General features: G+C 44.9%; 3 protein-coding genes across 3 annotated transcripts; 1 reads left to right on the top strand and 2 right to left on the bottom strand.

The window, feature by feature from the left end:
• Positions 1–586: 586 nt before the first annotated feature.
• On the top strand, positions 587–10,468 carry LOC131293395 (serine/threonine-protein kinase ATM). The gene is made up of 18 exons (XM_058321473.1): positions 587–1,067; positions 1,142–1,362; positions 1,430–1,798; positions 1,876–2,009; positions 2,077–3,632; positions 3,720–4,232; positions 4,297–4,574; positions 4,651–5,601; positions 5,673–5,810; positions 5,871–5,969; positions 6,039–6,192; positions 6,267–6,553; positions 6,659–6,780; positions 6,865–8,224; positions 8,286–8,821; positions 8,889–9,531; positions 9,605–9,975; positions 10,044–10,468. The coding sequence occupies exons 1-18, from the start codon at positions 587–589 to the stop codon at positions 10,405–10,407; spliced, it is 8,577 nt and encodes a 2,858-aa protein (XP_058177456.1). The 3' UTR covers positions 10,408–10,468.
• Positions 10,469–10,516: 48 nt separating this feature from the next.
• LOC131289834 (estradiol 17-beta-dehydrogenase 8) lies at positions 10,517–11,666 on the bottom strand. Its single transcript, XM_058319172.1, has 3 exons — positions 11,531–11,666; positions 10,846–11,472; positions 10,517–10,780 (listed from the first exon to the last, which is right to left on the bottom strand). The coding sequence occupies exons 1-3, from the start codon at positions 11,568–11,570 to the stop codon at positions 10,698–10,700; spliced, it is 750 nt and encodes a 249-aa protein (XP_058175155.1). The 5' UTR covers positions 11,571–11,666; the 3' UTR covers positions 10,517–10,697.
• A 1,108-nt stretch (positions 11,667–12,774) lies between these two features.
• LOC131293394 (vascular endothelial growth factor receptor 2-like) lies at positions 12,775–14,531 on the bottom strand. Its single transcript, XM_058321472.1, has 2 exons — positions 13,544–14,531; positions 12,775–13,478 (listed from the first exon to the last, which is right to left on the bottom strand). Exons 1-2 carry the CDS (start codon positions 14,529–14,531, stop codon positions 12,775–12,777), a joined length of 1,692 nt encoding a protein of 563 aa, XP_058177455.1.
• Between the last annotated feature and the right edge of the window lie 9,360 nt (positions 14,532–23,891).

The raw sequence follows: 23,891 nt of genomic DNA, 5'->3' as shown, positions 1-23,891 counted from the left end.
TAATTCGTTTCTGAACATAAGATATCACAACTGAAATTGGGTTTAGAACGAGTATGAAGTTAGTTAGATCTTATTAAAAAATAATTTCGTTATGTATTCGCATCAAAGACGCCCTAATCATTCGCTCTGATAGTAAAAAAAAGATTAAAATCGAAAAAGTGTACCGAGACCTGTGTAGTTGGAAAAGTAGAATAGTTTTCACACCATTGTCGTGGTTTACTCAATCATTTATGTAAAGTTTAAAGGTGTAGCTTCTCTATTCTTTATTACCTTTTCCTTTCAAACTCTGCAGGTAGGCTAATGTTATCAATTTGGTATAGGAAAAGTATAGGTCTTCCGGGGCGGAAGAAATGTCAGGAAAGGCCGTGTGAGTTGGGCGAAAAAGTAATCGAGTAGACATGGAAATAGAAATGGTAGGATATAAAAAGGAGCGACGAGCTGTAGCAGAGAGAGTTTTAGTCAGAGTTTGAAAGGAAAAGGTAATAAAGAATAGAGAAGCTACACCTTTAAACTTTACATTTATTTCCCATCACTTTTTGGTTGTCCCTTTAGATACGCATAACATTGAAACCTAATCTGCCACGGAATGGCTTCCTGCGCGGAGAGAGGATTGTCCGTGCTGGATCGTGAAATATGCGGCTTGCAGGTTGAAATGCGCTCCGAAAAGCTCACCATGCGTCACAAGGCATTCAGCAGGATGGTAGCGATTCTGAGCAACCAGGAGGACGTATTCCTTGAGTACATGGACTCGGACAGCTTCAATACCGAATGGGGCGACATCTTCGATGCGGTGTACCAGGGAATTCTCGTACAGAGTGGCTCTAGTGCCGCATCGGCAAAGGGCAAGAATAACGATTACTTCGTCGTTCTGCTGAAGCTTGTGGAGCTGGCAATGGACCGTGATGCGCCACGGCTCCAGTACAGTCAGCTGATTGGCGCGTCCGTGAGAGCTTTGAAGGAGCCATCCGTACGGTCGACCTTTGGGGTGCCTTTTCTGCAAGTGCTGAATAAGTACGTGCTGTCCTCGAAATGGGATCTAACTCCAGTTAGTTATGAAGAATGGAAAGGTTTGCAACTGCACGTTCGAACATAATCCGAAGGGTAATTATTAATCTCTACATTTTTGTTTTTTTGTTTTCAGAGATACTCGAATGCAGTTTTGAAATCATGGATGAAAATCAAATCGCAAGACAGGTTGCCGTGGCTTGCCTGTCATCATCCGTGAGGAAGTTTCTTGACAATTGTTCGTTGTCTTCCATGCTGGTTGAATATCTCCCGAATTTGATTAATTACGTGCGACAAACGGAAAAAGGGAAAGTGCTTCACGAACTAATGAGAGTCGCGTGCCATATAGTGCAAGATGTAGGTTAACACATTCCCATGTGTTATTTTGGTCCCCACCATTACCTCTCATTGCTTCTTCCCACAGCTGGCCGTCGATTGCAGGACTGAAGTTATAAAGTTCCTGGACTCCTTTCTTCCGTACACAATTAAGGCATACGAGGCCAAGATGGATGCCGAGCAGAAAAGTGTACTTTTCCGTTTGATGCATTTGTCACTGATTATCCTTTTCCCGGATGGAAAACAACTGTCTGCTGCCGAAAGACTTGCCAAAGATGTAGCTCTTTCGCCGGGAGTTGATGAGGCAGCACGCAAAAAAAGTTTGCGCCAGTATTATTACATCGTCACGTGCGAGTTGAAAGCGAATCATTCAACATCATATAGCGCTGCTGGTGGGGCCAGAGAGAATAAATTTACCGATGGATTCATCGACTTTGCCGCACGATTGTGTTTTACGGTAGGCGTTAGGTTATTTTTTTTAAGAACTGCATATCCGTTCAATATTTTCAATTTATTTCCTTTAATTCATTGCAGATTTATTGGAATGAAGGTATCCTGGAAGATAGCAACTCCGAAGGATCGGCATCCAAAAAGGTGAAGCTTTCAAGCAAGCTGCAAAGCTTAATCGATCTGGTTATTAATGATTCGAATCATCACGACTGGCGCTGGTAGGTTTTGCGATACGGTCTTCATTTTTAATTTTAAATTAAAACTTGTGGTTTTCCCTGTCTGCAGGTTCGTTATTACCTCGCATGTCATGGATAGACACCATGGTGCATTGCAAGGCGAAGATTATTCAACCGTGCTACAACTACTTTGCGATATACAGCCGTCTCTGCAAATGCCGGAACAGCAGCAAGCTTTTTATCGCTGCTCCCGTGTAGTGCTGGAGTTTGAACAGACGGACACATTCCGTTCGTTGATCGGCTCGGTGATCGATGAGGCATTCTGTCGGGAACGTTGGACCAAAATAACGACCACGACGTTCCGTGGCTGCACTAGTACGGCAGCAAAAGAGTCTGCCGAAAGCAATGCTCTTTTGCAGCTGCTCATAAAACATCGCAAATATCCGAACATCAGTTTCCTGTCCGGAACCGTCCTGAAGGCTTTCTACACACATGCGATCAAGAAAACGAACGTAAACGTCGCTACGGTGCAGGTCATCTTGGAAACGTTGGCCAGTGTCGAGTGCTTGGGAAGTGTAGACGAGGTGTTGGATCCACTGTTCAATTACCTTTTCCCACAAACCCGTGAGTCCCAGGCGAAAGAGATCCTACACTCCAAGGAACGGTTGGACGCAAAACTGCTGGCAAAGATATCGGTGCTCGCTGTTGTGGCCAAACATTCTAGTGAGAACGATGATGAGAAAAAACAGGAGAAGCTAAGTAAGCGAGCGCAAAAGCACGGAGCAAGTTTCCACGAACAAGAGGATCGTTTGAAATCGTTGGAACAGACGTTGCTGTGGCAGAATGTAGACGAGCTGGTCACGATGGAAGATGTTGACATTTGCCAAACAATTGAAAGTAAGCCGTCTCTTGAGGTCACGTACAATGTAAACGAAGCACTGTTCGAGAAGCTTACCAAAGCGATCAATTTCGAAAAGCATACTTTACCGGACAACAGTGGCATGCTAGCGATGGCTCTGGTTAACCTCTGCTACGATATGGAGCTGTACCTTGAGATTCTGAACGTCTTGCTGCTCCACGGTGCGTACGACGAGGCACAATGCGATAAATGTCTGTTGGCCAAGAAAGTGCAGTTTAAGTTTCAAGAGATCGTACTGGGTTTGCAGCGTTTGCTGGAGAACGTTGCTTCGTTGAGCAGCAGCGAACTGACGGAGATCGGTAATCGGTTGTTGGCAATTTTCCGTGGTCCACATCATGCTAGCGTACGTAAAATTCTGCAAAAGTTGGACGTATCTACTGTGTTACGCTGGACGAAGGCACAGATAGATAATACTGCAGGTGCTGACTCGCAGTTCGCAGAAGTGATAAATGCAGAAAATCTTTCGCACGAACAACGCACAAAACGATGCTTTCTGCATATCATCGCGCACTATTTGCAATACGATGGAGTGAATTCGGAAGAAGCATACGACCTGCTGAACAGCATCGAGCTAAATACTTACAGCAACATCGATCTGTTCTGCGTGTTCGACCTGTGCCGCATTTTGCTGCGCCAGCCCTCCCACGAATTCATTGCCGACTGGGTATCGAGACAGTTCATAGATGTATGCAAGCAGCACCATACAAATGTGGCCGTAACCGAAGTTATCATCACGCTGTACGCAGGTATGTTTCCAATTCGACTATAGCAGCAAATTAAGTAATGAAATAGGTAATCCTAAGTTAATGCCTCACATTTCGATTCTTTTGCAGATCTCGTGATGTTTGTAAGCCCATTTGAGGATATGGAAAAAATTGTAGCTACCATACTGTACTCGTTTACCAAGAAGTGTGCCAACCGTACTTATTCGGCTGACCTGCAGGCAAAAATAGTGGCCCAGATTAAGTTCCTGCTGAAAGCATTCCCACAATACTTGGAGTCCAACTTGCACCAGAAAGTGTACTCCGTACTGGTACCTCTATTGGGAAACCCAAGCTACCGGATCAAGATGGAAGCCACGCGTACTCTGCTACACTTTCTGCAACCCGAATGGGCCTACAGAGAGGAGGCAAAAGCTCCGAGTAATTATTACGACTTTCAATCCGCCCTGTACGGAAACGTACAGTTTGATGAGGTGCTCGAGACCAACAGCGTGGACGAAAAGCTGAATTCCATCAGTACCTACATACAGCTGCTGCTGGGAGCGTTTAGCGTCAGCTACGTGATGCGACGGCGAGCATTACGCGATCTGATCGTGCTGGTTTACGTGGCGAATGTTTCCGATGGTACGAAACATCACCATTTCATTTGCTTATTTCAAACGCATGATATTGGATGCTTTTGTTTTAGAAAAAATCATTTCTCTGGTGCGATTGGTTAGCGAGAGCAGTGGAATCGACGCAAAGAAAGTGCTCCAAAGTGATATGGATACGGTGCTGGAGCTGTGGCTAACGAGAGGCTATAAATTGCAGAATTTTCCCTACCGTTTGGTTGGAAATGCTAGCTCTCTCGAGGAGTTCGTGCATATGCAACGAAAGAATCTAGCCTTCGTGATGCTATGTATACACCCGGAGCAGTTTCAAAAGTTTTGTGAGTCCATCCGAGTAGAACCAACCGCAATGATGAAGGTATGCAATCGGCATCGGTGTTCTGAATCTGGTGACCATTTTTTTCTACTGAAAGTTTCCTTTTTAATTGGTACAGGCAGTCGTCCCGAAATGCGTATCATTTTTGTTACCACACTATGCAAAGTGCGAAGGGATGCCTCAGAAGTACACAAAGATGGCGGAGAATATGCACAAGGCGATGGCTTCTTTCTTGGGGTCGGTAGATCTGAATACGCATATTCTTGGCATACTCAAATACATCACCTACCGTCTGCACGATAGCGACGAGCTGAGATTGTTACTAGAGCAAGATGTACCAAGGTTCGGCGATGAAGCGGTCACAGTCACCAAGGCAATCTACGTCAAAGCACTGGAACATCTGAAGGAATGTATTAGCGATTCGACCGGCCCAATGTATTCGCTGCCCAGTTGCCTTTGCTTGAAAAGTTCCGCCCAAATCGAACGTACCCTAATGGAAGTGAAACGCTGGCTTTGGGACACCGACGAGCGACAACAGAAGATGGTCCATTTGTTCCACTACACGGTGCTTTTTGAGGATTTACAGCAGTACTTTATGCAGCAGGAGGAAACATCATTCAAATCGTACCTGGTGCGTGACGTTGTCTACTTTCTCTGCAATTTATTAAACACCTTACCGGCGCTTCGTTTGGCCACGCTGAACAGTCTCGGTCGGTTTCTAGCGCTACTGGTAACGGCCACCGATGCTGGAGCAATGCTTTCCGTGCATCTTAATTTCATCGTGTCGTCCCTGCTTGAGACGGAAGTGCGTGAGCAACCGACGTCTAAAGTGGCACAAAAATCTCTTTCCCTATTGCGGCTACTGATCGTGCAGCATGTGGATACGTTCGCGGATGCGATCGCAAAGTTGAACTATCTACCGGCCGATGAGCGCTTTGCGGAGCTGCGGGAAATAATTGCATGGAAAAAATCGGCACATGGCAAAACAGTATCCTTGGCAAGGGAGATCGACGGTTTGACACAGTTGCCAAACATACGGTATGAGGATTTGGTCGCGCTTAAAATTTTGGTAGGTCTTTGTTAAGTTTGTGTTATGCTCATGATCGTCAAAACCAGTTTTGTTCTGTTTTGCTTCATTAGCTTTGTTCTAAGAAGGACGAATTACAAGCCATTTGCCAAAAACTTTCCATTCAGAGTGTGAGCAACGATGAAAGCAGCGTGTTAAATAGGTTAATCTATACCTTAATAGAACTCGTACGGAGCTCCACTTTCGATAAGGTAATATCTTACCTATGGCAAAGCGAAAACTATTCTACTCATGCGTCTATTCTTTTCCAGAGAACAGTTGAAGCGCTGCGTTGTTTGGGTGAGGTGGGGCCGATCGATTTGGGGACCATGCTGCTCAAGTCAGAAGTGGAAACTGTTGCTTACGACTCGGTAAGTAAATGATAAGCTGATTAAATTTGAAAAATTAGCGTTTTTTTACCGTTTTCTTTCGTTAATAAGGTTGCTAATCTGGAAGATGCCATTAAAAAAACTGCCGAAACCACCCTTATGGAGTTGAATGTTCTGTTGACCAGTAAAAATGTCACCGTCGGGCGTGTAGCGTCTCAGATTGCTTACCAATTGCTACATGGAAAAACCTTCCACTCAATCGGTGGTACGAGCTTTAATTAATACAAGTTAAGAAATGACTAAAGATTAAAACAATATTTTGATAATTGCGATTTTTAGAATCGTTGCCGACCCTTCGCCCGTTTATGGGAACATCGTCTGCTGAAGTCACGCTGTTTTCTTATGGCAGTGTACCAAAACTAACGGCATTGCTTGAGAATGAAGAAAAAGATTTTCGGATGTTTGTAGAAGAATTGGCTAACGCGCTGTTATGTGCTTTGAATAATACCATGTTGAAAGCGCTGGTCGGCCAGGAAGAAACGTTCGCCGTAAAACTGGTTCCGCTGCTCATGCAGATTTCATTGAAGCTGTCCAAATCATCCGTGGATACCGAAATCGGCCTGTTTGTAAGTTGATATATTGTCCACACTAGCTCGGTTATAAGAGCAGAGATGTAATGAATTGTTTTGTCAACTTTATTTCATAATCGATTCCTGCTTGTATGTTTGTAGTTAAATCGATTCTTTGAAAAGTTTGGCGCAAATCGAACGGATTCACAGAAGCTGTTCAATAATCCTAAAGCTGTGCAGCTGATGCTAACGATTGTGGAATGCGTTCGTGTGCATAATCAGCAGTAGGTGTTTAGCTGTTCACACCAAAAAATCACTGCATGTCCAAATGGTTTCAGTTATTTTAATTAATTCACTACCTTTTTCAGTTTCGCACAGCATCAAATCAAACTGGACTATTTACCGATAGCGGAAGCATCGAAGTACTGCCAAGCTCACTTTAAAGCGATCCTCTACGCTGAACTATGGTACAATGCTGAAATTACGGCAACAAACTCCAAAGCAACGACAGGACCCACCAAAGCGACAGCAAAGCGCACCTTGGGCGGCATCATGAAGTTTTGTCATCAAGCGATTGGGGTTTACGATGCCGTTAAAGCATTTCTAGATCCAATACTGGAACGAACCGAGTACTACAGCTTACAGCAAAACCACACTGCATCGTTGCTATTTCTGGATGCTTCCTTTGGTTTTCGGCCAAATGATGCAAATGTGGCCGAATCATTGGCCCATGCTTCGAAAAAATGCAGCCTGTACGGTGTGGCACGGTCCTTGAATGCACCGAGTAAGGTGGATTACGAGTGCCTGTGGCGTCTAGGCGACTGGAGCCTGGCTATCGATGCCGAAAGAATGGATGCTGGTAAAAGCGAGGGTCAAAGCGCATTAACCATTAATTCGGAACTGTTCGAGCGGGCCCATTATAAAGCTCTCAAGTGTCTGGAGCTGAAGGATGACCTAGCCGTGGAGAGCGCAATTTCAGACGGACGGCGTGCGATCGTTGAAATGTTCAAACTGACTAGCACCGAGTCGACGAAACATATCTACCACGGATTGTGTCGTCTTAGGCAGTTACAGCAGATAGAGGATTTCGCAGATATACAATTTTTCCGAAAAATCGATTGCGAACAGGACCTGCTTAATCAATGGGACGCGCAGGATAAGCTACCGTACAGCGAGTTCGGTTTGATGGAGCGCCTGCTATCGCAACGTTTGTGCATTTTCAACACCGCTCGAGTTCGTGCGAAGCGGAAATGGGTTCCGCAGGCAATCTACAACACGCTGGTGCTACTGATCCACGAATCGCGTCTTGGAGGATACCATGACAGCGCACTGCGGAACATTCGCATTGCAACCGAGTTTGAATTGCCACCGAACGTGAAAGCACTCGTACAGCTGGAAGATGCCCAGTTGAACTGGTCGCTCGGCGATCGGAAGCTTGCCTGCGAGCTCGCATTGGAGGTGATGGAAAACCAGCGATATAACAATCTTATGGTGAACGCAACCGCTTGCCGTGTGTACGGTGAATTTATGGCGGAAAGCCACACAAAGGAGGTCTACACGTTGTATCAGGATTATTTTCAGCAATCGGAACAATGTGTCACACAAGCTTTGGCATCGAGAAAGACGGCAACAGAGGCCATCGCGATTGATCACCGTTGTTTCGACAGTGAACGAAACTTTACCGTCTTGTATACGGTGGCCAAATATGCGGATCGTGAGTTGGGAAGGGTAAGACTCGGCAAGCTGCTATTGTAGACGAGCTATAAAACTTTTGCTTTTGTGTTTACAGTTGGACAAATTTTTGCATTCGAAAGATTGGGAATTGCGTCAGCAGAATATCGTTAAAATGAAAGCAGAAATAGAACGCCTTAAGCAAGAAGGTGTTGGGGCTAATGAGCAAAGGCGTAAAGAAATTTCTCGACAATACACTTTCACGCAAAAAAATATGCTACGCGCTCAGAAAGCAACGGATACGGTCAAAACGGAGCGTTTGAACTACCTGCAGCTAGCGTTGGCGAACTACATACTGTTCGCCAAAGAAGACACGATCAAGAGCGATACGGTGATCTTTCGGATTCTCGCCTTATGGCTGAGCAATCAACATATAGTTCAGATACAGGAAATTTTAGCCGAATCCATAGATCAGATACCGTCGCATAAATTTATCGCAGTACTTCCACAGCTGACGGCTCGACTGAGCGTGACCGGAAGCGTAGGCAAACTGATCGACGGCATTCTACTCCGTTGCGGAACCGACCATCCGCATCACACACTTCCGTTCGTCTTTGCACAACTGTACGCCTTCAAGGATCTGCCCCCGAATGAGTAAGCTCCGTTTGGCGAGAAGAGATGAATGAAGGGTGTGTTACATGTAGCTTTTTGTTTTTCACAGAGTACCTGAAAATGATGGCCGTTTGCTGGGGGCTAAGGCGTTGTACGAAAAACTTAAAAATATACCATCAATCGAGCATATTGTTGGCCAAATGAATCGAATGAACCTTGCGCTGATTGACCTGGCCAATAAGTCCATCTCAAAGAATCCCAGCTTTCAAGAGTACACCATGACCGAGAGAGATCCGTTGCGTCGTTTGACGAACCTGGATCGGATTCATTGTCCCACGATCGAGTTACCGGTGAATAAGAGTGGTTCTTATAAGCATCTGGTGAAGGGTGTGTCGAAATGGGATCCGAAAATAGTCGGTGTTGGTGGGATCAATGTACCGAAAAAGCTCAAATGTCGATGCACGGACGGTGTGGAACGAACGCAGCTCCTGAAGGGCAAGGATGATATGCGCCAGGATGCGGTCATGCAGCAGGTGTTTGGAATTCTAAACATTTTACTGCGTAACGATAAGGAAACGGCGAACCGGAATCTCTCGATAAAGACCTACAAAGTGGTTCCTTTATCCAGGCAGAGTGGAATCTTGGAATGGTGCAATGATACGGTTCCGATTGGTGTATGGTTGACACAAGGGCATGAAAAGTACCGACCGGAAGATTACAAACCGTCGGTGGCACGGAAAAAGTACTCTAACGTACGTCTCATGAAGAAAATAATTGAAGTAAGGCAATTATATTAACACAACGCTATTATTCATTTGTTTATAGAATGCCCAGCCTGGAATGACGGTGGATAAGAAGCTGCAAAATTACTTGGACATCTGCCGTAAGATTAAGCCAGTGTTTCGGTACTATTTTCTCGAACATTATTTGGAGCCCGGCAAGTGGTTTGAGCGACGCCAAAACTATACGAAGAGTGTAGCCACTAGTTCGATGATCGGGCACATTCTCGGCATTGGCGACCGCCACGTGCAGAACATTCTGATCGACAAGCGTACGGCTGAGGTGATTCACATAGACTTTGGCATAGCCTTCGAAATGGGAAAGAACCTACCGACGTCGGAGACCATTCCGTTCCGTTTGACGCGGGACATTGTTGATGGAATGGGCATAAGCGGCGTGGAGGGTGTCTTTAAAAAGTAAGGATAAATGTAAAATTCTGATTATAACCTGGCAACGTATTAACCTTCTGATTGATTTTTTTTAGATCATGCGAGAAGACAATGGAGGTTCTGCGTAATAATCAGGCACCGATACTAACTATCCTGGAGGTGCTGTTGTACGATCCGTTGTACTCGTGGAACGTCCTGGCGAACAAGAAAGCCAATCAGCAGCAAATATCGGAGGAACTGACGGATTCTCCTATCGCAGGCAAGGAGGGCCTGGGGTACGCTGAGCTGAGCATCAATGTAACGGCCGAGCATGCCCTCATGCAAGTGAAGAAGAAACTGGACGGGAAGGAGGATGATAAGTTTATGTCAGTTGAAGGTCAGGTACAGAAGCTGATCTTCAGCGCGACCAGCGAGCGCAATTTGTGCCAACTGTTCCACGGATGGCAGCCTTATCTGTGAGATAAGTATTTCTTTTGTCTACTTTTATTCCTCAATGCGTTATCTTTCAGCTGTTAAAAAAATCTGCTTGTTCTTTTAAAGACGAAAAAAAAGTTTTATTCCGTGAATATTGAGAAAATAGTTGTGAGGCTTAGCCTTTGTTTGGTGATAAATGCACAGTTGCGGTGATGTTTAGAATTAATATAGAAAACGAGGTAGCTAGGCTTTTGTAGCAAAACAACAATACGTTAAAAGAGGTAGTTGAGTTTTTGAAAAATCCCTGTATGTGCACGAAGATCTAATACGGGTGTCTAGCCGCCAGTTACCTCAACCGAAGTGCCATTAACGTAGCTGCTTTTTTCCGATGCCAAAAAGGCAATCACTTCGGCAACTTCTGCAGGTGGAAAAGAAAAACGATTATAGAATGATGTTGCATCCGCATTCGTATTTTCGACCTACCCTCTGGATTGCCGAATCGGCGCAAGGCACATTGCATGATCATCATGTCTTTCACCTTCTGTGGAACCGTACCCGTCATCGGGGTATGAATGAAGCCGGGCACGACCGCATTCACGCGGATGTTGTAACGACCAAATTCTCGCGCAACCACCTTCGTCATCGCTTCAACGCCTGCCTTACTCGGCGAGTAGTTGGATTGGCCCATGTTGCCGGTACGCGCAACGATCGATGACACGTTCACCATCGATCCGCCTACTCCGTGATCGATCATCGCACGGCCAAACCGCTGCAGCATCAGCCACGTGCCCTTAAGGTTCACATCAATCACCGCCTCGAAGTCCGTTTCGGGCATCTTTAGCAGAAAGTTGTCCCTCGTGATGCCGGCCGAATTGACGACCATCGTCGGGGGGCGCTTGTAGCGCTCCAGCACCTGTTTCAGAACACCATCAATGCTCTCGCTGGACGAGACATCCATTTCGTAGGCAGCATTGTTGGCATCTCCTTCGGGTTTCGCCAGTGCCGCTACCGTTTCCTGTGCTGCTTGCACATTCCGATCCACCGCGACGACTATCGCCCCTTCGCGCGATAAGAGTTTGCTCGTCGCACGTCCGATTCCGGAACCGGCCCCTGTTTACGTAAGATATTGTTATTATGCTCCGTTTCCGCCCGGGTTCCTCGAACGTACCGGTCACGAACGCTAGCTTTCCGGCCAATGGAGCAGCCATTGGAAAAAGCTTACAAAGTGAAAGTGAATATCAATAAGTTGAATCTAACAAATAACGAGAACTATGTGGAAGGCTGGTTCTTCTGTGAGGCTAGTCAAAACATAACTGATCAACCAACAACATGTGATAATGGTAAACAGTGCGAAGAAATCATAATCAAGATGCATAAACTCAAGTTGTATGAATATATTTATGCACCTTGGACATAGCTTCCCGTTATATTCTTTCAACAGAGCGGTTAAGTTCTGGTTGATATACTTCCGGTGGTTTATTCGCATTATAACCCTTACAATTTACAATATCTTCGTATTTTAAATCACAGTTTCTAAACTATGATTATAGTTCGATACATACTCAAACATGCGTTTTTTTTTAAGAAATAGTTGATTCTCTGCAAGTCCTTTTTGAATATAATTTAGATCGGCGACGATCCTTAATGTGCACTTGACAAACTCTCGCTGAGTCGTCAATGTGTCTTCACATACGGTCCTTTTGGAACAACAATAATACTCTTCTTCTTCTTGGCGTAACGACCTCTTGGTCATGCCTGCCCGTTAAGGGCTTACGAGACTTGTTTCCCTGTTGTACGTGGATAGTCAGTCCTCTCGTACAGGGGAGGGTCCGGTCTCGGTTGGGATTCGAACCCACGCCGTCGAGGTGGTGAGCCCCGACGCTCAAGGGCCGATTTTCTAACCGGCGCTACCGCTCGGCTATCGCGGACCCCCCAACAATAATACTCTTGATTACCAATTATTTCCTATTTTTTCGTTCGTAATGTGTTTTTCTCTAAATTTATTACCTTTATGTAATGGGTTTCTGCTGCTAAGCCATCACCGCGAATGATTGCTCGCTATCATTGCTGGTTTGCCTATGCGGTTTAGTATGATTAAACGTTTGAAATGGCTTCGGAACGTTTGTGGTAGTTGAATCTGAAAACAAAATATATAAATTCTATTTTGTTGCACCCGAAAAATATTTGGCCTTTCATACTACCTGGGATTGGAGCGAAAAAAGAGGTTGGATCGCTATCAGTACCCGGTTGGGATGGTGCACCGAGAGCGGTAACATAAGCATCATTGGCAGCCTTCAGCAGTTTGTACGGTTCCATGTATGACTCGTTCATGGTGATGTAGTGCTATTTTCGGTGCAGGTTAAAAAGAAAAACAAACCAAAAGTATGAACTACACATTTTTGAGTTGAAGCATTAACACTGCCTTACGTTTTGCAGCTCCGCTGGCAGCATACTGTTGAACGAGGAAGCCAGATCCTTGAAAGACGGTCTCCTCTGGGGGTTCACGTACCAGCATGTTATCATGTGGTCGAAAATTTCCTCGCTGGCGTACTTTGGTTTATCCATCCTGTACCCATCACGGATCTTAGAGAGGAAACACTCGTTGGCAGATATGCCTGGGTATGGTATCGCTCCGAGGGAGAAGAATTCCCACAACACCACGCCGTACGACCAGACGTCGCTTTTGGTGCTAAACACGTGCTCGGTGAGGCTCTCCAGGGCCAACCACTTGACCGGAAGCGGTCGATTGTTCGTTCGTTTGAACGTTTGTCCGGGTACTTCCACGATATGGGCCAGTCCAAAGTCGCCGATCTTGACGATGTTGTCGTAGCAGAGAAGCACATTACGGGCCGCCAGATCACCGTGTACAACGTTTCTGTCGGCCAGGTACGCCATGCCGTTCGCTACCTGTGCCGCCCAGCAGATCAAATCCGTGGTCCGGAACTCTTTGCAGGCTCGTTTGCCGTCGTCGTTCGGGTCAGCGTGTTCTTGCTTCAGGAAGTACTGCCAAGTTTGCTCCAGATTGTCTTGGCAATCGATGAATTTTGAAGCATTTTCGCGTAAATATTGCTCCAGGCATCCGTAGGGACAGTATTCAAATATTAACATCGTTCCGGCTGTCGAGAAAGGTAACGTTTAGTAAGTACAACTGGAAAAGTCAACAGTCTCGCCCATCGCTTACCTTTTTGGACGTGTTTTGTGACGGCACCCAACAGGTTAACAACGTTCAAATGCTGTCCAATACTGACGAGTATTAATAACTCGCTGATTAGAGCCTCATGTGCGTCGGTTTTATTCGTGGTGCTTCGAACCATTTTTACCGCTACCTTCGTAACAGCCTCGTTGACAATGATATGCTTTGCAGTTGCCAGCAGCACCACGCCAAACTGTCCCTGGCCGATCTGTTTTCCCAGCGTAAGCCGATTCCGTGCAAACTCAAACTCAGGCGGAATGCTATTTCCCGTCTCTTCCTGCTTCGTTTCTGATAAGGGTGATACAGTTTGTGATTTTGTTCTAATTGCGGGTTGGATTAAGCAGATACTGACGGATACAAGTATCAAAAACAGGATTGGAAGTATCATCTTCCAGATAGGCTTGGTACCGGCTTCCAAACGCTCCTCAGTTACTTCCCATATGTATGAGGTATTCCCAAATCGATTTCGTGCCTCACACCGGTAATTACTAAGACTTTCGTTTGGCAAAAGGGTTGCACTTATAGAGGAACCATTGTTGTGCAAATCGATAAGGTTTTTTGACCAACTAATCCCTGGTGTAGGATCACCGGAGACATTACAAAATAGGGGTAAAGTTTTGCCTCGTTTGATCGGAACTATGCCTGAGTTTTTTCCATCGATCGTTGCAATCGACGGTGCAATCGGGTGCCTTACAGTAATCTTGAGCTTCTCGCTCATCGCTGCTCCATTCCGTAATACACCGTGGCACTCTACCTCGTTATCCTCGGACGAGTTGAGTGTTCCAGGCAAGGTATGAATAGCCTCCCAATAGTATCGATTCTCACCCTCTGCCTCCATATCAGGAAGCTTCTTGCGATAGCTATTGTAGCTAAGTGTTATTTCCTTCGTAAACTCGTACCTATCGAGCCGACACCGAACGTCTACCCGTTCATTATCGTAAATGGCACCGATCGGGGAGGTGACATCCAGTATCATTTTTTGTTCGAAGTTGCGTAGAAACAGCAGTGATTCGGTTGACGCAGTTCCCTCGATATTTGTAGCGGTGCAGCGAACGATTCCGGGCCAGGATGGTAGCTCGAAATTTGCTTTGACATGGAATTTAATCGTGTCGTTTGGTGAAGTAGTCTAATTAGTAAACATTTAATTTAAAAAAATAAAAAAATAAATATTTTTTTTATTAAAAATAATGGAAAACTCATTTACTCTTTTACCAAAATAATTTAAAAAAATGGAAGCCCAAAGCGATAAAGCATATGTTAACTGTTTCGATGTAGAATGCAAAGAATGATGATTGTTTGTATGATTCATATTTTCAGGCAATAAGTAACAAAGTTATCCAGGAAATACATACATAATTTATAGCTTTCAAGATGTCCATCGACCTTGTTCTTGCTTGACATTGGTTCCAATCAAGTGATGGACACGGAGTGAAACTGAAATCCAATAACGGCCGCGGGTATCCTTCTCCCTGGCAACCGAATTCCACCGAATCATCGCCCCTCAGAACGGAGACGTTTTTCATGCGCAAATTGTGGGGTTTTCCTATGTAGAAAGCGAAAAATACACATTGTTATCGAGGCGTATTAGTCATGGCGATTGCTGATAACTATAACATAAATTTACCGTGAATAACAAGGTTGATGTGATACGTGACGGTCGTATTCTCAACATCGCCTGTAACCGTCATCCAACCGCTGTGTTTGAACTCCAAGTTTTGTATTAGAAGGCTTTTGTTGGTTTTGGTAAACATCTCGCGGCAGGTATATGCTCCCTTGTGGCGGGACTTGCAATCGTATCCAGCGTTGTTTCTGATACTCCACGAAATTCGGCTGCTCGGTGGGTGAACAAAGGAGGCTGTAAAAGCATTTCCTGGCACGGCTAGGGAACCATTTATGCTTTCTGCGTTTGATACGATTTTGAGGTCGCCTGCCTGGACGGATATCATCGTTAAAACAGTGTGTGCACACTGGGAACCGTCCTGTTTGAGGCAGCATTTGTAATACCCGACGTCGTTCCTGGACATGTTTCGAATTGGTAGTGAAAAGCTTCCATCGGCAGCTAATGGCTGTAAATGTACATTGGCAAACGTGTGGAAAAAAGGTTAAACGAAATCATTAAATTATTCATATTCAGTCAATATTATTCATACCTGATAGTGACCTTGCTGCATGCTTGTATAGAACCACTCCACAGAACTATTTTTAAGTTCTGCGTATGGACCGGAACACGTGAGCCTTGTATCGCTGTACTCTGCCACTAGTTTTGGTCCAATTATGTGGATGAGTTCGTTTGACGCTTTAACAAAGGATGATTACACGATACCAAACAAAATTGTTTATCAATCGGCCAAATTTGCCACCAAAAACTGCTTACCATTCGAAAAGGATGATATGCGTATGATAACAACACAAAGTAAAAGCTTCAGCTGCTGCATTATTGCAATTGTTTGGCCACTATATGCACGATTTACTACGCACTGTCACAGCAATGGTTTCACTAGTTCAACATCGATGCTTCGCAAGATCACCAATGCTCTCTTATTTACATGTTAGCTTTCAGTTACCCTATTTTCGCTCCAATCAGTTGAATAGCTGTTCTGGCAACAGCTAGAGATAAAAACATTGGTTAGTCAACGGTCTGGATTGAATCACATGTATTACACTTAGTTTTTCACACGGTGTTTGCGTCTCTTTTAAGTTTGTGTTCGGTTAAAGAACTCCAGCAATGTAAACTAATGCAGTAAATATCAACGGCCATTTGAATGAGTCAAAACTATTGATTGCAGAGAAGTGAGTCACAGCAACAAGTCTTGATTCTGAATTACTATACGCACTCGCGCTATCACATTATTTGCAACTTTTTCAACATTTCGATATTTTATGCGTAATGTTTACTTTGACTAAATCCTTTTTTCCTACGAGTTTCAAAAGGGGGGACAGGGTAACATGACGATATCATGTTGGCTGTCGTCTGGTGTTTTTTATGAAATTTAAATAACATTATTGGTCAAATAGATGTGGACTAGATGTTATCGATGTTGTAGGGTGTGTTGATTTTGGGCTGTTCCAGACCCCGGGATAGTTTTGAGATAAGCCCATAAAAAGTCACAGAAAACCTTATCAGAGGAGGGCGCTTGTCATTTCACATCACACCATCAAGGAAGAAAGCCTTCACATACAGTTTTGCAGAGGGAAAAAAGCGCATTCTATCAACTGCTTGAGCACAGCGAGTTTGCAAGGATATAAGTGGGTTTTTTTGGGCAAAATCTCTCCCGCATGCTTGCGCGCCGAACGCCTGAGAGAGGTCACAAACGCTTCCTTCACCTTATCGATGTTTTTCTGGATGTCCTATGATCATCTGACCCTTTTTACCATTCAGCTACTCTGCCCATACTCGCATATCAGTCCCATTTGACTTTTCATCACTTTTAAGTTAGCCCCATGACTAATGTTCATTTTCAATATATGTAAAGAGAGAGCGGAGAGCGGTGCCGCTGTGCGAAGGTGGGTGCCGCTGGGTTATGAGAATTAAGAATAAAAGCCCGGAAAGTGCGGGGCGACAGTCAGTCGCAAAGTAGTAAGCAATCCGTGTTGTTCTAGCTGTTACCAAATCTCCCCCCTACTCCCCCCTACATTTGGTGTCAGAAGTGGGATCGGTTCGCAAAATAAATTTTGGTGCGGAGTGACCAATAAAGGCGAAGCGAAGGAAAGTCGAAGTTCGTGGTAGTCCATAGAAAAGTCCGGCAGATTCTTTCGGCAAGGCGCGTGGTGCACGGCATAGTTGCCGTCGGAAAGAAGTGCGGGAGTGCATTTGCTGCGCGGAGTTAGGTGGACAGCGAGGCGTCGACGGGGTAACGCGGTGCGTGCGAAGCCCGAGAGCCAAACGGTCGTTGAAGCGGGGTTAAGAGGGTAGCAGTAGGTGGTATGCCGATAACACGCGGGTCGAAATCTAGCAGAGCGATGTTGGACGAACCCGTAGCTGGCCCCAGCAGAATGGACCAGTCGGAGGCAGACACGGAGCAAAGTGCGGACCAAACAATGCTCGAACGTGACGAGGAGCTCGAGGATTGTCTCGCGGAGGAAAAGCTCCGTCACCAACGGGAGCTTAAAATAAGGAAAGAACTGCTCAAGCTGAGGCTGCAGCACCGGAAGGAAATGGAGGAGCTGGAGCAGCAGTTCTCCGAACAGTTGGGCTCGTCGGAACCCGCACGTGAGCGTGAGCAAGAACGGGAGCTTACGGCAAAGCAGATCACGGCGCGTAAAGCCATTAATACCAGCCTACCCAAGTTTGGGGGACAACCCGAGATGTGGCCCTTGTTCCACAGTTGCTTCAGGTCGACCACCGAAGCCTGCGGATTTTCTCATCAGGAAAATCTCAAGCGGCTGATGGACAGTCTCGAAGGGGAGGCACTAGAGCTAGTGCGAGGGCGGTTGGTTTTCCCAGAAGCAGTGCCGGACATCATCGTCGACCTGAAGAATGCGTTCGGCAGGCCGTTGAAGCTACTGAGAAGCATGCTAGACCAGGTGAGGAAGGCCGCAAATCTTGATGAGAGGCACCCGGAGACCTTCATTTCATTTGGAATAAAGGTCAAGCAACTAAAAGATCACCTAGTTGCTGGTGAACTGAAGGATCATCTAAACAATCCGCTGCTTGTGGACGAATTGGTGGAAAAACTACCCCCCAGTTATCGACGAGAGTGGATACGATTTAGAAGTGCTAGCAATGAACCGGCTGTATCGCTTTTTTCCCGATTTATGGAAACGGTAGCCGCGGAAGCCGCGGAGATCGCCGAGTATGGTGAAAATCCAACACACCGGCCGAAGTACCAACCCGCAGCAGAAAGCACGAAAAAACGAGTTTGCCAGAACTGCGGAAACGTCGGGCACGAGGCCCAGAAGTGTTTAGTGAACAAAAGCGGACCGAGGTGCTTTGCTTGCAACGGATTGGGACACCGAGCGAAGGAGTGCACGAAGAAACAGCAAAAAGACACGCCAGGCAACAATAGGGCATGTTTCAAGTGTGGTATCGTGGGGCATCAGGCAAGAAATTGCGGGAACAGTTATGCAGTGGAGTGTGCCGGTGCCAAAGCAGAAGGATCCAGCAAAAGGAAATTACCCACAATACAGGTGACGTGTGAAAATAAAGAGTTCGAAGCGTTGGTGGACACTGGAAGCGAAGTGTCGCTCATAAGAAAAGACGTTTTCGAGGAGCTGCCAACAAAACCCGAAGTGTGGGAAAATTCGGAACGAATGCTGAGAGGTCTTGGTGGAATATCACAAAAAGGTTTCAAGGAAACCCAGGTTGCCATATCGATAGGTGGCGAAGTATTTGAAATTCAACTTACAGTAGTGCCGGTCCAAGCTATAACTGCGAAGTTGATCATCGGGATGGACTTCTTGGAGTCGGTTGAATACACCATCAGTAACTGTGGAATCACGATAGCACCTAAAGTTTTGGAGGACAGCAAGTGGATATACAACATACAGGAAGAAAATGAGGTGTATCAAGTTCATCCGAAATACCAACAAACTGTTGCGGAAATGTTGAAGAGAATCAGGCCAAACAGGGACGACGACCAATCGGAAATAAAAAAGTGTCCGATAAAAATGACAATAACAGTGAACGACGCAGCTGTGCCATTTAGGCATGCTCCGCGCCGTTTACCTGATGTGGAGAACGAAATAATAAAAGACCAAGTGAACGTGTGGTTGAAAGAGGACATAATTCAGCCGTCAACATCGGATTACGCAAGTCGTGTAGTGCTAGTGAAGAAAAAGGACGGAACCAATAGGATGTGCGTGGACTACCGACAATTAAATGAGATGGTACTTAAGGATGGATTCCCGGTACCCGTCATAGAGGAGGTGTTAGAAAAGCTCCAGAAGGCGAAATATTTCTCAGTGATGGATCTGGAAAACGGGTTTTTCCATGTGCCTATTGAGCCTAGTAGCCGAAAGTATACCGCGTTTGTAACCAAGGAGGGGCTATTTGAGTTTAAGCGAGCACCTTTTGGTTTCTGCAATTCACCGGCCGTCTTTATAAGATATGTGAATTATGTGTTTCAACCGTTGCTACATACTGGTGTTGTGAACCTGTATATGGACGACATAATAGTGCACGGCATTACCGCTGAGGAATGTTTGAACAAAATGGAACTAGTGTTCGAGAAAACGGCGGAGTATGGGTTGCAAATAAAATGGAAGAAGTGTCAATTCCTCCAAACGGCGATTAATTTCCTAGGGCATTATGTAAGTAATGGAGCAATTCGGCCAGGTGCGGAGAAGATAAGTGCAGTGCGGAACTTTTCAATACCTAAAGATGTGAGGGCAGTGCGATCATTCCTTGGCCTCACCGGTTTCTTTAGAAAATTCATACAAAATTACTCGTTGATAGCCCGACCACTGACAGACCTGTTAAAGCACGATGTGGAATTTCGTATGGGTGCGGTCGAGCGCGAGGCTGTCCAAAAGCTCAAAACACAGTTAATAAGTGAACCAGTGCTTAAAATCTACGAACGAGGCGCCGAGACTGAACTACACACAGACGCATCCAAGGATGGATTCGGAGGCATGATGCTGCAGAAGCTGGACGGAAAGTGGCATCCAGTTATTTATTGGAGTAAGAAGACGACGTCTGGAGAGGCAAAGCTGCACAGCTACATTCTCGAGGCAAAAGCAGTGTACCTGGCGGTTAAAAGGTTTAGGTTTTATCTTTTAGGCATGCCGTTCAAGATCATCACAGATTGCATCGCTTTTAAGCAGACGCTCCAAAAGCAGGATGTCCCGAGAGAAGTTGCAGGCTGGGTAATGTTCCTCCAAGATTTTACTTTCAGGGTGGAACACCGTCCAGGAAGCAAATTACAGCACGTGGACTGCCTGAGTAGGTATCCTAACCAAGTGCTGCACATTGTTGCAGAAGCGACCGTTCGTATAAGTAAAGCGCAAAAACAAGACGAGTCTCTTAAAGCTATTTTCGAACTTATCTCTAAAGAACCGTATGAGGATTTTACGTTGAAAGGTGGAGTTTTGTATAAGGTAGTGGAAGGAAACGAACTACTAGTGATCCCCAGGAGTATGGAAAGAGAAATTATTAAGGAAGCGCATAATAATGGCCATTTCGCTGTGAAGAAAACGTTACACGATATCAATCAGAAATACTGGATTCCCCATCTGGAGCAGAAGGTTAGGCAGATCGTGGAGAATTGTATACCGTGCATTCTGGTTAACAAAAAGAGTGGGAAAAAAGAGGGGTATCTACATCCCATTCCTAAAGGAGAACGGCCATTGCAAACCATACACTTTGATCACGTAGGGCCCATGGACTCTACTGGAAAGCAGTATAAGTACATTCTCACGATGGTGGATGGGTTTTCCAAGTTCGTATGGTTATACCCAACCAAAACAACCAGTGCTCAGGAAACGATTCAGAAAATAGAAATTTGGTCAGCTGTTTTTGGTAGCCCGGAACGCATAGTCAGTGATAGGGGAGCAGCCTTTACATCAACGCTTTTTGCAGAGTACGTTAAGGATAAGGGAATTGAGCATGTGGTTAGCACAACCGGTGTTCCCCGAGGCAATGGGCAAGCAGAAAGGGTGAATAAAACATTGCTGGCAGTTCTAGCCAAGCTTTCCATCGAGGATCCCGCCAAATGGTTTAAATGGATTACCCGAGTTCAACAAGCTTTAAACTCTCAAGTAAGCTCCTCAACTAGAAAGACTCCCTTCAAGATAATGTTTGGAGTAGAAATGCGAAACCAAGTGGGAGACGAGTTGAAAGACTTGATAGAGGAAGAATTAATTGAAAGGTTTGAGGCGGACCGTCAGGAAATAAGATTAGAAGCGAAAGAAGCAATCGAAAAGGCTCAAGTAGAGTACAAAAGACAATATGACAAAAGAAGAAAACCCGCGCCGGAATATGTTGTTGGAGACTTAGTAGCCATAAAGCGTACACAGTTTGTCACGGGGAAGAAACTGGCGAGTGACTTCCTAGGACCTTACGAAATTACGCAGGTTAATAGGAAGGGGCGCTACAAAGTCAGGAAGATTGCTGCATGCGAGGGGCCAAACGTTACGGCCACTAGCGCGGATCATATAAAGCTGTGGTCAGGTGTAGCGGCTGATGAAGAAATGGATGAGACTGAGTAGCTTAGGTGGCCCCTTGAGGACAATGGGGAAAATCAGGAGGGCCGAATGTAAAGAGAGAGCGGAGAGCGGTGCCGCTGTGCGAAGGTGGGTGCCGCTGGGTTATGAGAATTAAGAATAAAAGCCCGGAAAGTGCGGGGCGACAGTCAGTCGCAAAGTAGTAAGCAATCCGTGTTGTTCTAGCTGTTACCAAATCTCCCCCCTACTCCCCCCTACATATATTTTCCAAAAAAAATCTCAAAGTGGCCATTTAGTGCATGCTAATGTGAAAAAAATACCTAATTGACTGCGTCCCATATTGAAAGTACCCGCATAACAGTCCCATATATGATTACTTTGCTTAAATTTAAAAAAAAGTCCTAGTTATTGAAACTTCAACAATTTTGTAATATAAAGTAATTAAAATTACCAACAAATGGTTGTAATTCAAGTGTTTTTAATGAATTATACACTGTTAAAGTGCAAATATCCGTATGGAATGAAAACCCGAACATCGACGTTTTGACGAGCAAGTTAAACAAAGTATGCTATAGGATGGGACTGATATGCGAGTACTTTTGCTTTCGCCTTCGAAAGTACCCGCATATCGTGTCCCATCTAGTTTATTTTCACCATTTTAATATTGAAAACGTGTATTTTATATAAAATGTCATTCTCAGCGGAATGTTTATGTTACAATATAAAAGTTGTGATCAACCAATCATGTATTTTGTATCACTAATTACAGCAAAACAATATCTAATGTAAAAATGTTCAATCGGTATTTTCTCAAAATGGTGCTTTTGCAAATGGGACTCATATACGAGTATGGGCAGTACTGTCCCTGAATGTATCCTCTCACGATGCAAAGGCCAGAAACGGGACGGATAATTAGAAAATGATGAAAAAGTGGTTTGTGTGATAATACCATATCGAAGAAAGAGAAGTTAAAATGGTATGTCAAATGAGATTATTATAATCTGTTTCTGTTTATGTTTAAATAGTCAACTTTTTTAAATCGTAAAGTTACCCTGCCACACCCTGTATGAATAATAGAAAATGTTTTTTTTTACATTTTTGGCGATTTGTAGTCGTCGCAAAATAATGATTTTGTATGTTTCTTGATTCAAATTCAACAAGGGTTGTTGTTACCCTTCGTTTACGAGATGTGGAGCAACATCCTTACGCTCTTCGATGACTTTTCCTCACTCATCGACGCTGGTGATACTACCGTTGCTGCTTCAACTATACTCCCCATATTAGCACATCTCTCGTCTCTACAATCACTGTTGCTTACAGAGCACATCATACTCCATTTGAACGCACAGCGTGTCACCAGTAGTCACTTACACCGAAACGATCGTTTTGTGCAAACCCGGTTACCGGCCTATCACATCCGTCCAAATAGATCTTCAATCGTTTGAGCGCTGTCTTTTGCAGGTAACTTTGATGAGCCTTTGAAAAAACGATCGTTTTTGGTATCACATAAGCCAATTGTACAAAAGAGCGGTCGAAAACACAAACCGGTTCACGAGATAACGTACGATTTGATCTTCCCGCGAGGAACAAGTTTGCTATTGAATGGCGATAAAACACAAGAGAACACACAAACGGAGGCTCTCAGTTGGTCCTGGCAAGAAGCAGGGGGTCGCTATTCTAGTTGCAAAATATATTTTAGACTATAGCCGTTAAAAAAGTTGAAGCTTCAACGTAAGCTTAGGCTCTTCATTACACGAGTCGCTCCACAGGTGTTCAACAAGAGGATGGACTCAATGGCATCAGCACGTTTGTGTCCTTCAAAGTCAAAGTCTTCTGAGATCTCTTCGTGAGCAGGCGCAATCTTCTTAAAATTGGTCCGTTATCATTCGTAATTGCCTTACCATTTGAAGAGTTTGAATTTGGAAAACGACAAAATGATCTCTTTCTGTCGCCTTCAATGTCTTATGTTAACTGAGTATCGAATCAATTATGTCTCGAGCATGCGCCTCGTGTATACAACACTTGAGTGTTTTACTGGATTCTAGTTTTAATGGTCCATCCAATTCATGAATTCTATTCAAACCTTCAACTTTTTAGATCCTCCTTTCGATTCCCCAACTTGTATCCCCCTGTATCCCCAACTTGTATACTTACCCCTCCGGGAGGTAAGCGGTTGTTATACCTTGTTCACAGCAATTTCCGATGCTTTTGTAACTGTTCCATTGTGTGGCTTTGT

This window comes from Anopheles ziemanni, chromosome 2, assembly GCF_943734765.1.
Source record: "Anopheles ziemanni chromosome 2, idAnoZiCoDA_A2_x.2, whole genome shotgun sequence".
Classification (NCBI taxonomy): Eukaryota; Metazoa; Arthropoda; class Insecta; order Diptera; family Culicidae; genus Anopheles; species Anopheles ziemanni.
The sequence above is the reverse complement of the archived record's forward strand: the minus strand, read 5'-3'. Positions and strand labels throughout refer to the sequence as shown.

Bases quoted from the DNA above. Each gene is read 5' to 3' on its own strand.
- LOC131289834 (XM_058319172.1), bottom strand. From the start codon at position 11,570: ATGGCTGCTCCATTGGCCGGAAAGCTAGCGTTCGTGACCG. The intron at 11,473-11,530 runs GTACGTTCGAGG...TTACGTAAACAG, and splicing joins AAAGCTAGCGTTCGTGACCG to GGGCCGGTTCCGGAATCGGA. The intron at 10,781-10,845 runs GTAGGTCGAAAA...TTCCACCTGCAG, and splicing joins CCGATTCGGCAATCCAGAGG to AAGTTGCCGAAGTGATTGCC.
- LOC131293395 (XM_058321473.1), top strand. From the start codon at position 587: ATGGCTTCCTGCGCGGAGAGAGGATTGTCCGTGCTGGATCGTGAAATA. The intron at 5,970-6,038 runs GTAAGTAAATGA...TTCGTTAATAAG, and splicing joins AAACTGTTGCTTACGACTCG to GTTGCTAATCTGGAAGATGC. The intron at 8,822-8,888 runs GTAAGCTCCGTT...TGTTTTTCACAG, and splicing joins AAGGATCTGCCCCCGAATGA to AGTACCTGAAAATGATGGCC.
- LOC131293394 (XM_058321472.1), bottom strand. From the start codon at position 14,531: ATGATACTGGATGTCACCTCCCCGATCGGTGCCATTTACGATAATGAA. The intron at 13,479-13,543 runs GTAAGCGATGGG...CTTTCTCGACAG, and splicing joins CACAAAACACGTCCAAAAAG to CCGGAACGATGTTAATATTT.